The 12103-nt window shown below is 38.6% G+C and overlaps 1 protein-coding gene across 3 annotated transcripts in view; it reads left to right on the top strand.

Moving 5' to 3' along the window:
• Positions 1-12103, top strand: part of Slc5a7 (solute carrier family 5 member 7) — a 36026-nt gene that overhangs the window by 12173 nt on the left and 11750 nt on the right. For all 3 annotated transcript variants that reach the window (XM_008847577.3, XM_017801789.2, XM_017801790.2), the window contains exons 3-6: positions 251-364; positions 1036-1191; positions 5701-5849; positions 9422-9565. In XM_008847577.3, coding sequence (XP_008845799.1) covers positions 251-364; positions 1036-1191; positions 5701-5849; positions 9422-9565 — 563 coding nt within the window. The remainder of the gene's footprint in view (positions 1-250; positions 365-1035; positions 1192-5700; positions 5850-9421; positions 9566-12103) is intronic.

Genomic DNA, 12103 nt, shown 5'->3' with positions numbered 1-12103 from the left:
ATTATATTGTGAGGGAAAAATGGTAGTTTTTAATCATTCTTGGCCCAAATTTCTTTAGCCAAACTATACTTTCTTTCGTTCCTCAACTGCTTACATTATATATATGAATAAAACACATAGAACAGAATACCTCAAAGAGGACTAAAGAGCACGTCTTAAAGAGCCAAGTGGTCAGTGTCCACTATGTTGGACAGTCAGGCTTAGAGAGGGGCAGGTAAGACAGTGACATGCCCTCATTTTTCTATTTCAGCCACCTGGGTTGGAGGAGGTTATATCAATGGAACAGCCGAAGCAGTGTATGGACCAGGCTGTGGTCTAGCTTGGGCTCAGGCACCCATTGGCTATTCCCTGAGTCTAATTTTAGGTAAGTGGAAGTTTAAATCTCAGTGACTCACTCAGTATTCAGCATAAAGAAGACGAGAATAAATAACAAGTCAAACAATGTGAACAGCTATTGTAGAGAAAATGCCACCTGAAATTTCTCAGTAGTGGTTATCAGAAATTGTTATGTAGCAGAGTACTAATGCTTAGATTGTTTGATCTCTTGATAATGGAATACACACAAAATTCTTTGCTCTTATAACTACTAGCACACTGAGTTTCTTAACCTTTCAAAAGTGGTATGGATGTATCATTAAAAGCAAATCAACTCCATTGTCCAAGTTCCTTTTGGTAAATCAAACTAGTAAGAGTTCCTTTTTGTTATACAAAATGCTTTTACTGGACTTTGTGTTTATTCAAAACATCTAAATGTTCTGTGTGATACAAATATGTCAAAGTATTTTAGTGAGCACTGCCCTGGTCCATATTTTTCAATTCACATACTTCAGTTATATCATCCAATCATCTATTAGACTCATACAGAGTTACATTAGAATGTTAAGTATTTCTTGATATTACATTCATGGGATATGTTACATTTGTTCAGTATAAATAGATATTCTTTAACAATTTTCCTTGAAAAAATTACAGCATAGTAAAAGGTAAGTGTATTATCAGTTTTATGCTCATAAGCAATTATTTGATCTGTTTTAGGTGGTCTGTTCTTTGCAAAACCTATGCGTTCCAAGGGATATGTAACCATGCTAGACCCATTTCAACAGATTTATGGAAAACGCATGGGCGGGCTCCTGTTCATCCCTGCGCTGATGGGAGAGATGTTCTGGGCTGCAGCAATTTTCTCTGCATTAGGTAAGGACTGGAGAAGATGGTTCCACCTGCGTCTCCAATTCTTGAATATCAGGTTTGGCCTCTTAGAAGTCTTCAATACCATTCTCTGAGCCATATTTAGTCTCAAAATCTCAACAGAAATTCTATATTTTGTATAATATGCCTACAGAGGTTAAATTCAACCTCAATTGCATCTGTTTTTAACTCAAATCACATCATTAGAGTGTAGCCATAAGTTATAATGGTCATGAGTTGCTTTTGTAAGTTGTGTATGATTTTGAACAAAGAAAATTTAATTAAGCATAATTAAAAGGTATAGTTTATACCAGGAGTTTTAAAAATTAGTGTCTATCATTCAAAGGCTAGAGGAAATTCTTGATGATGAACAAATTTAAATCAATTACTTTTATCTGTATTCCTTTTAGCAACTGGTCTCTCTCTCTGTGAACTGAGCACATTTTGCCGCTCCTATTTTCCAAACTTCTAATAACTTCCATGTTAATGAAACTCCTTAAAGATTTTTAAAGGCAGTAATACTGTTGCATAAAATATTTCTAATCCAAGTCAAATAGAAGATAAGCATAATCATGCCTTTAATCTCAGCTCTCAGAAGAAGGCAAGGCAGACAAATCTCTGAGTTTGAGCCTGTTCTGGTCTATACAGCAAGTTCCTGGCCAGCCAGAGTTACATGGAAAGACCCTATCTCAAAACAAAAAAGGAAATATAAAACCAAAAGTGAGTCTCAATAATAAACAACATTCACAAGAAATGAGATCTTGCCTACCTGCTAACAGAATAGACAAGTATTCAAGCAAAGCCATCTACCATGAGATGTCATTATAAGATTTTGTAAAGGCACAGTCCAGTGGTTGATTAATTTGAAATGATAGAACATAGCAAGTATATTCCCACCACTTTAAATGTTTTCTTAATAATTCACTTAAAGTGTCCTATCTCTGAGCATCTCTCATCTCCAGTCTAATTTTGGAGATACAGATTGAGAGCTGAAAACAATAGCCGCCAGTTCCCGACATCTGAACAGATTGAGGTTGTTTAGACAACTGCACACTATGACTCCCTGGGAAGGTGTGCGTAGCCTCATCTGGCTTGCCACCGCCTTCATCCCACAGCTCTTGCTCTCCCACTTGGCTCCTCCATCAACCACCCTCCTTGCCTCTGTCCACTTCTGTGTGGTACTGCAGCCAGGCCTCCCTTACCACTGACCCTCCCTGCTGGAGTCAGTGCAAAGGTCTTCCTGCTTACATCTCTGCCCTCCTCTGGTAGGCTCCACATGGTAGTCAACTCCTCCTCCTAAATTCAAGTCTCATCACATCTCTTTTCTGTTTAAAACCAAACTTTTTAACAGAACCTTGACCTGGTTTTCTCCTCTCACCATTTCCTGTGCGCTCTTCCTTTTTCTGAACCGTGACCCTCCTCCCTTGCTTCTGACACTACACAAGCCCAGTTAACGCTGCCACAGACTCATCTCTCCTGTTTTCAGTGGGGCTGTGGAAGATCTTCAGGCTCAGTCCTGTGCCTTTTGATCAAGAGCAGACCTGTTCCAGCCTTCTGGGAGTGGAGCTCTCCATGACTTAGCTGAGGAGTTGGAAGCCCTGTAGCCCTCTTCAGAGCCCTCACCTCAGATATTTGCATACACTTGTGTGTGATTCCCAGCTCTTTCTTAAATAGAATTACAAGACTTGAGTCTACAGCCAGCCTTAAGTGGTCAGAGCAAGGGTAAAATAGGATGAATTTCATTCTGTGTAATGTATTCTGAACACGTCTTCCTACTTCAGCATTGTCACTCCGTGTGGCCTCTGAAATACCAAAGATGAGTTCATACTAACTTTGTCTCTTTTCTCCCACGTTCCTTTATGATCTAAGATTATTTTCTTAGTCTCTGACTATATAAGAAAAGAAGTGATGATGTGGAAACAAAGACAGCCTAACTGAAAAATACACAACTCAGTGAAAAATTGCACTTCCCTGTCCTGGACAACAATCCTTAACTTAAACCCTAATTACATAATGTATAAAAAGAAACATCTCTCTTTACCTTGTTCTCATTACCTGAGAAGGAATGGGAGTTTATTTGCTGTTGTTTTCAACACTGGAAATTTGGGGTTTAAGAACAAACTACCTGCTGAGGTATGACAAAAGGAGTGGGCTGAATATCTAACAGAAAACAAAATGTTCACGGAGCCCTGAAAGGTGAATAGAACTAATGGGCTAATGTTTCTATGACATTTTACACATATAAAACATAGTAGCTAAAGCCTGAGCCTTGATATAATTAGTTGTGTGTGTGTTTCTACATCTGTAGATGTATTTCAGTATATATGTAAAATATGTTAAAGTCTCTGTATACACTCTCACACATATCAAATAACATTATATATACTACTATCTACTATTCTTCCTAGAAATCTATGCACTAGTAGAGTATGTGCATTTTAAAATTATGGCCTTTTTCTCTAAATATAATTAGTGGATATATGTCAAAATTAGTGTTTATAACAAATAACTGGATGCTTAATAGACAAAACAGGCTTTATCTGTGTTCACCTCACTGTGAATGTGGGTAAGGAATGAACACATAAGAGGATCTGTTTTTATAATTTCAGTAAATATCATTGAAGTTGATACCAGTACAGAAGAAATCAGTCTATGCTTTCATGTAAAAGCAGCTTTCTAACACATTTTCAGGATGGCTGCTTTCACAGGTCTCATCCGTCAGTCACTTCTCTGTCCTTTTCTGACCTTTCTTTCCTGAATAGCCTCTTCCAGAGGCAGTTCAGGCATTCAACTTTCACATATTTTGTCCACTGCTATTTGCGCAAGTGCTACCTCAAAGTCAGACCCAGTGGTCCCTGACATGGTGAAAGCTCTCAGGAACCTTCTCATAGGTTCTGTTACATCTTCCTCAAGTGCTGTATCACGTCATTTTACGTTCAATTACTGAATCATAGTGCTTCATGATAACACTTTTAATACCATTTAGCCAGCACCATCCTGGTGCTGCCAGGCTAGCCCTACACATCATTTTGACCCCAAAGTAAAGCATAACTGTCTGCCTGGAATGAATGGACATCTTAGAACATTAGAAAGAAACATGTGCTTTTATTTCTAGTGGCTAAATTCAGCGACTTGTTTCATTGCTTTATATCATGTTTACTGTGTACCAAGATAATAAGACTAATATTTCACAGCAGATCTGGAAATACAATTTCGCTCACTATAAATTGCATAATCATATATAAAATATTTTAGAGAAAAATTCAACCCAATGCAATTGTGATAGCAAGGGCAGTGACGTTCCTAAAACTACTGAGTTTCAACCAAATGATGGCATCTCCATGACTATGACCCATCTCCTGCCATTAAACTGCTCATAATCCATGGAATTATAACTCAGAAATGCAGAGGACTTCACCTGAAAAAGAAAGGCAGAAAGTTGCAACATGAATAAAGGGCTTCAGGGGAAAAAACAAGAAAACTGTCAAAGGTCCACATAGTAACTCAGCCATTTGTCTAAAGTCACTTATAAATAATTGACCTCTTTTGTGTTTAAATCACAACTCATTAGATTTCTCTATTTTATTTGTTTTTATTCAAGGAAACTTTTATTTTATTACCATAGCCAAAGATAAAAATATTTTGTATTGGTATTTTCAAAGTATCTGAATTACTCTTTGAAATTATGGATGTTCCTCTCTGGTAGTTGATATATACTGTGAACATGCTGGTTCAGTAGTAGGTGGCAGAGGCAACCAGTGGAAATAGATGATGCAGAATAGTCAAAGATTTAATGATTGTGTGCTAGTGTGCCTATTACTGGTGATTTTAGCAATATGAAATTACATAAAAATATGATTCATGGGCTGAAGAGATGTCTCAACGGTTAAGAACACTGACTGCCCTTGCAGAGGACCCGGGTTCAATTCCCAGCACCTACATGGTGGCTACAAACCATCCTTAACTCCAGTTCCAGGGGAATCTGAAGCCCTCTTGTGACCTCCTCGGCATTACACGACATGGGTGCACTCACATACATGCAGGCAAAACACTCATACACACAAAATAAAATAATAAGAAAAAATATATGATTCATTGTAAAATATGGATATGGGGGATCATGCCTCTCAGAAAGACTTCTTAAGATGTAAGTCTGTTGCATATATTTGATTAAGTCAAAGTTTCATATTGTGAAGGTGCTACAAGTTCTTAGAATATAATTAAATTTATCAGGATCTCAGGGTTTTCTGTTATCAGACCATGTGTTTTAGGTATGTCTTACATAAATTGGCTAGCAAAACACCAGTCTCTGAAGGCATATGCTGATATAGGTAGAGAGATACATACTTAGTTTACTAATATAAAATTTTCAGCCTAACAATTCTTTTCAGCTGTATTCATCCAGTACATCCCATAGGACACCAGGAAATGCCCACAGTCACTGCACTTCAGTCATGTGCTTGCACAGGATCTGAGCTCCTTGCCTACAGAGCATGCCTGTGTGTCTTCTTCCAGGAGCCACCATCAGCGTGATCATCGATGTGGATGTGCACGCGTCCATCATCGTCTCTGCCCTTATTGCTACTCTGTACACCCTGGTGGGCGGGCTCTACTCTGTGGCCTACACAGACGTCGTGCAGCTCTTCTGCATTTTTGTAGGACTGGTAAGTGAAGCCACCCTCTGGGTTTCCTTGTTTCCTTCTTGCCTTCTTTCCATCTAAACAACGAGGTAATATTTCATACTAACTTGGCAAAAATCAGTGGATATACAATTTTCTATCATGAAAAACACATGGCAAATTTAATACAATTTGAAACACTAAATTTTTCTATGAATTGACTAGATCAAGACCTCTGGTTGTTTTGTTAGATTTTGACAGAAAAGCATACCCTAAATCTACTCTTACAAAGGACGTGGTCCTGTTTTCCAGCAGACTTAGATGTGATAGGAACTTACATGTGATCCTCTTTGGTACTCAGTGACAACACTTTCCTCAAGTCCACAAAGTTAAGGTTCAACATTAGCTGGGGCAAGATTCTTACCCTCTTCTTACATTAATTACGTTATCCGGAAGACCACTGACATAGATGTAGCCCATCAGAAAAACTGCAGATTTCAAATATTAATGGTCGCTATTTGGGATCTGAAAATAAAGGGATAAATTGTGTAAGGAATTAGAAACACTATGTTTTTTTAATCCTAGGTTACATTATATTGCACATGTGTCTTATTAAATTAAGAATACTGTATAATTATGAAGCATCAGCAGGGTTAGTGTTACATTAGAAGCACTTTTAAGTATGTTACAGCTATTCTATTTTTGAATCTTTGCAAACTCACATCTTGAAATGTGGAGACAATAATTATGCATATGACAGTATACAATACCTAGCACATATGAACAAAAGTAAAAATGAAATGTGTGTCCACTCTATGGCAGGGTGTCATAGGCCACATATACAGCCCACCAAATACAAGCATCCTGCCAGTTGTCTTGTGCAGAGCCACAGAAAGCATGTGTACTCATTTTCCTAAAAATGGTCAAATTATCCTTGATTCTTTTCAATTGTCTTTATTTTGCTTATAGTGAAAAACACTATACTTTAGATTTTCCATTAGATATTTGGAGACAAAGAGTGAAAACTGAATCTCAAAACTTTTTAACTTCTTAACATCTGTGCTGATGTCCTAAGTAAAACGTTTTAATACTTTTATGAATTATTTGAGAATTTCATACGATATATTTTGGTCATATTCAGAGCCCTGTCCCCACCTCCACCCACCTTACTAATTCCCTGAATTCATATCTCTATTATTATTGGAGTTTTATTGAAGACCTATCGAGTCTGATTTGTTTTATTCAAATGCTCTTGGTGTGGGTCCATCTCCTGGAGCCTGATCAACCTATCTGTCATCACACCCTTAAAGAAAGCCAACTCTCCCTCTCCCAGCAGCTACCAATTGCAAATAGTCCCTCAGCTAGGGCTGGAGCTTCTGGCCCATGTCGCCCATCCATGCTGGGATTTTGTCTGTCTTGGGTTTTCACAGGTCTTGTGCATGCTGCCATAGGCACTGTGGGTTCATGTGTGTGATTGCCTATTATGTCCAGAAAACACTGGCTGTAGTCATCCACCACTTCCAGCTCTAATAATTTTTTTGCCCCATTTTCCACAATGATTCCTGAGCCATAGAGGAGAGGGTACGGTATGGATGTCACACATAGGTCTGCATACTCTGCAGTCTTGTCTTGACCAGCTGTGGATCTCTGAGGAAAAAATTTTTAAACTGACTGAAATTAGACTTACTTTTTAACTATAAATGTATGTATAGTGACAACAGCTACTTCCTATTCTTCTGCACTCTATGTTTACATGTCATGAATATCATTCACATATAGTTTAATTAAATATAAGAATGTTTAATTTGCTCAAGAACTGATGCTTTTTTACTTTTAAGTTGCCCAAACCAAGTGGACAGTACAGAAATTCTTTTTTTACTTAACATTGTCATAAACATCCAGAAACAAAGCAGTGAACACAAAAATGATTATCTCTTTGGAGTGTCAGAGGCAAGCTTAGTTTGGTGAATGTAGCTCTCATAACTGATGTGCTTGCTATTCCAAGAAACACAACCCCAGGGGATGAATCTGTCTACTAATGATATATGTACTGTCTCGTTGCTTTGCATGAGACCAGAACTCAAAGCTCACAGACACATGAATCAAATGTGCAGGTGTAAAACGGATAGGGCACACATATGCAGGGATGCCAGTTAGAATTATTCTTGTCTGAAAAATATAACTAGCTGGTTAAAGAATGAGATTTTACTATTTCTCTTATTCCTAGATTAGATTGGATCACATATCTGTCTTATTAAGAATGCTATATAATTATGAGTTATTTAATCACTATTGTATTGGCTGACTAAAAGGGTTTTCTTTTCCTAGGTTTAATTTCTTACACATGCATACATAATTAAATGTCTAAATTTTTTCCTTCTCTTCCCAAAGTCTGTAATTCTGTGGGTTTCTTATTATCCTTGGAGCTCCACTGCTAAACACTTGGTTCCACTTAGTGCTCCCTCGGTGGCTCCTGCTTCCTGCTGTTCAGAGGCAATTGACTCTCTGCATCCTGCTCATACCAGCATCTTTCCATTACCAGTGTCACTGCTGGACTTCAGACTTCTGTCAGGAGGTGTAGAGACCACCTGTGGTGCTCCCATTCTCTTTCATTTTTTTAAAATTCACTGTTACTATCCATGACATTAAAATGAAATGTTTATAAAACTGAAAGGAAAAGTCTCTAGCTTCCAGTTACCTGCCAAAGGAAAGCCTTGTTCTTTAGCTTACAACCCAGGTTTCTCCACATGTCTGTCTTTGTCTCTCATTTCCTTAAGCCATTCCTTGCCAGCAAACCCTGTTGCTTGTCTAACACACAAATGTATGCAAACGGCCCTTGATTTTTGATGCTTTCGCGTATGACTTTTTAATTTACAATCGTTCAAAACCAAAAACATTCAGAAGAAATCTCTATTTGAATTTTGAAATTGGATCTTTTCCTGGGCTAGGAAAATTTATCATGATCTTTAATGTTGGACATTGGCAGATAGCTGCAGTTCCCATTCAACCACACAATCACATGGAGAAATAACTCACACTTCAGTGTGAATTGTTGCTGAGCAGCAGTGTTTGGTAGGTCATGTGGAATAAATGCATTTTTGATTTAGCGGCATTTTAACTGTAATGTGGTAATTGTCACATAGCTTTATCATGGTGAGTAGTGTCTCTACTCTTGGCCTTGTTCCCTCCTAAGTACTAAGTACTAGTACTAAGCATATTCTTCAAGGCTCTTTCTACCCACAAACATCTCAATCAGATCTTTCCCTGTCATCTTAATGGATGGATGAATATCTTTGTCTAATTCACAGAAAACGTAGAAGTGAATGTATATGTGTCTCAAATGTAACTTTTCTTCCTAAGGACTCAGCTGACTACAAGAACAGTTTGCATGACACAGTATAGTCAAGCACAGAAATTAAAAATATGTTGTTTCACTGTTTCTAAGTCAGTGTTTCATAGCATCCTATGGAGAATGTAATTTCAGGTTCTTCTCTGTCTGAGTAAGAGGAACTATCAAGCTGTACCAGCTCTGAGAAAAATGAATCGAGAGTGCCAATCGTGCACATCCAGGACAGCTAAGTTCATAGCCAATGTTCTGGTATCACTCTTTGTTCCAGTGGATCAGTGTTCCCTTCGCCCTGTCACATCCTGCAGTCACTGACATTGGATTCACTGCTGTGCACTTCAAATACCAGACTCCCTGGTTGGGGACCATTGAATCATTTGAAGTCTACACCTGGCTTGATAATTTTCTGTTGTTGGTAAGTGATACTGTGACCTGAGAAATGTGATCTAATTGTTCACAGAAGCAAAGGAATTTTCAGGATTTTCACAAATATACATAAAGTTTCACCTGCTGGCTCATGGCCATTTCTGAATTGACTACTGTCTTGGTAGTCTACACATTGTGGAGAGCAAATTGAATCTTAACAGTCCAGCACCCATATAGGGTGTGCAAGGTCCATGGTTCTGTTGTAACAGAAGCTCATGAATCAAGGAATCTGACACCCTACAACAGAGGCCTCCTCCAGTTAGAGCCAAGCTATCTGAAAGTCTTGTGGTTTGGGATTAAAGCATTAATACAATTTATGCTGAGATAATATTTCATCCTGGATCAGAGCATATGCCAGTTAGTGGTGTCATAGGTCTGGAATGCATGAGATAAGTTAGAAAGGGTCACTGAAAGGAAATTCCAAAAGAGAGGCCCTTGGGAGGTGGAGATGGCTGGAGAACACATGGAACCATGTGGAGCGCCTTGGCAGTGAGAGGGGAGCATAGGAGAAATCTGGGCAGAGCACAAGGTTGAGGAAGAGGAGGAATCAAATGAACATATCCGATTTTATGATTTTGCTAATAGATTATATATGAATATAATGTGATATATTTTATTTCAAGGTAATAAATTTGCTCTTTCTTATAGCAAAGTGAAAGTGGAAGGGAAATAAATTATTTTGGGTTCCTATTCAAAGAATCAATAATATTTTATGAGTTTATGTTTGTAGTAGTTTGCTGAATTTGAGCCATGCCTTAATATTCAGAGTGTATCTTTCCTAGTAAAGAATTTTCCAGTAAGAGGGAGGAAAAATTGGAGAAAAATATATTTCCAGTAGTGGAGCAGGAGACTTCTCTCCCTAGGACTGTAAGGAAAATCCCTTGGATAGTTTATAATTGTGAACATGCACCTGAAGTGATGCTTGCCTGGCAGGTGTGTTTATAGCCACATAGAAATGAAGAAAGCAAACCATTTGTTCACCATCAAACATCATGCCTGAGCCAGCAGAGCACCAGGAGGTTACAGTCCTTTTCCCCACAACACACTGCATTCTTCAGAAGCTTGATCTGTAAAATAAAGCATTACATACAGCTCTTAAGTCAGATTCATGATCCCAATTAAAGACCATAGAAGTCAAGTACCCAATGTTGGGTGGAAGGGGAAACTGCAGAGTAAACTTGGAACTGTTACACTGACAGTCTTTGGTCTTCTAGTTGCCATTTGGATATCCCTACACGAACATGACTTCCGAATCTTGCAAATAACATTGTGGAAGCCTCTCTCAGCCCACCATCCCTACACTAGATCTACATTAGATCCATAGTCTCCACCTTGGCCTTCTCTGTAGTCATTCCACCAAGCTCATTTTCTAAATTTCCCCGTCTTCATCAATAGGGCTTCTACAACAAAGTACCACACACAGAAAGATATGTTTCAGAACTCTGGAGGCTACAGTGAGGGTGGGGTGGCAGCAGCGCTGGGTTCTGGAAAGGTTCCTCTTCGGGTTTATGGCTTCTGACTTTTCATTTTGCCTTCACACGGTGGAAAGAGGACAGTAGAGCTGGGAGCACTCCACCTTTCCCATGTAATTATCTCCCCCAAAGCACAGTTCTCAATCCTATCAAATTGGGATCGGGTTTTCAACATATGAACTTTGAGCAGGAGTGCAAAACCATTCATATTTTACCCAGGGGACTGCATGTAGATGAAAATGCGTAAGTTGGTACCATTCTTGGACATGGAAGATATTGATGATATACTGACTTATAGGTTGCAAAAAGGGAGAAAATTGTTTGGGAAGAATATAGACTTCAGGAATGGAATGATGAATGTTAGGACTTGTTCCTTTAACTATTTGTTTTTACTTTTGAATGTTTATGGCTTTATAGGAAGAAAAATTTCTCTGAAATCAAGTATCAGTGCCAAGGCACTGTGCTTGGCACAGGTGAAATAAAGATAAATAAAATAGTCATACCAGAAGTTAAGCCCCAGAAGGAAAGAGGAGCAATTAAAAACTCTCAATGCACCGTGACACACAAGCTCATTCACCAGTTCACTCATTTGTTGGTAAACATTTATTAAATATCAGTTCTCCAACTGTCTGCCAGTTGGAGGAGGGGCAATAATCCTGGGGAATGTCAGTAACTTTTCTAGCCTCTTGTCCAACCACTGATTCAATCCCAAGTTCTGCTCATGCCTTATGTACAGGGTCACACAGCTTCCGGGGTGCTGTAGTGATTTTACTTTGTTCATATTTGTGCCTCTTCTAAGAACTCTCCTCTCCCTGTATCTCCACCAAGGCATGTCTTTTCAATGCTTAGGCACCAACTCAGATGTTGTTTCTGCAGGCTGTCCTGACTGCCCTGCAGTTGTTTTTCCAAATACTCTCTTCTTTCAGTCCCAAATAATTGTTTCTCTTTTTGCCTTCATACAACCAATTGCACTAATTCAGTACCACCAATGTCCTTGTATGTCTTTAATAAAGCTGTCAGCCACAACTCTAGTATACCTATGTGCATGTATCAGT

This window comes from Nannospalax galili, unplaced genomic scaffold (assembly GCF_000622305.1).
Source record: "Nannospalax galili isolate Female #2095 unplaced genomic scaffold, S.galili_v1.0 scaffold323, whole genome shotgun sequence".
Lineage (NCBI taxonomy): Eukaryota > Metazoa > Chordata > Mammalia > Rodentia > Spalacidae > Nannospalax > Nannospalax galili.
The sequence above is the reverse complement of the archived record's forward strand: the minus strand, read 5'-3'. Positions and strand labels throughout refer to the sequence as shown.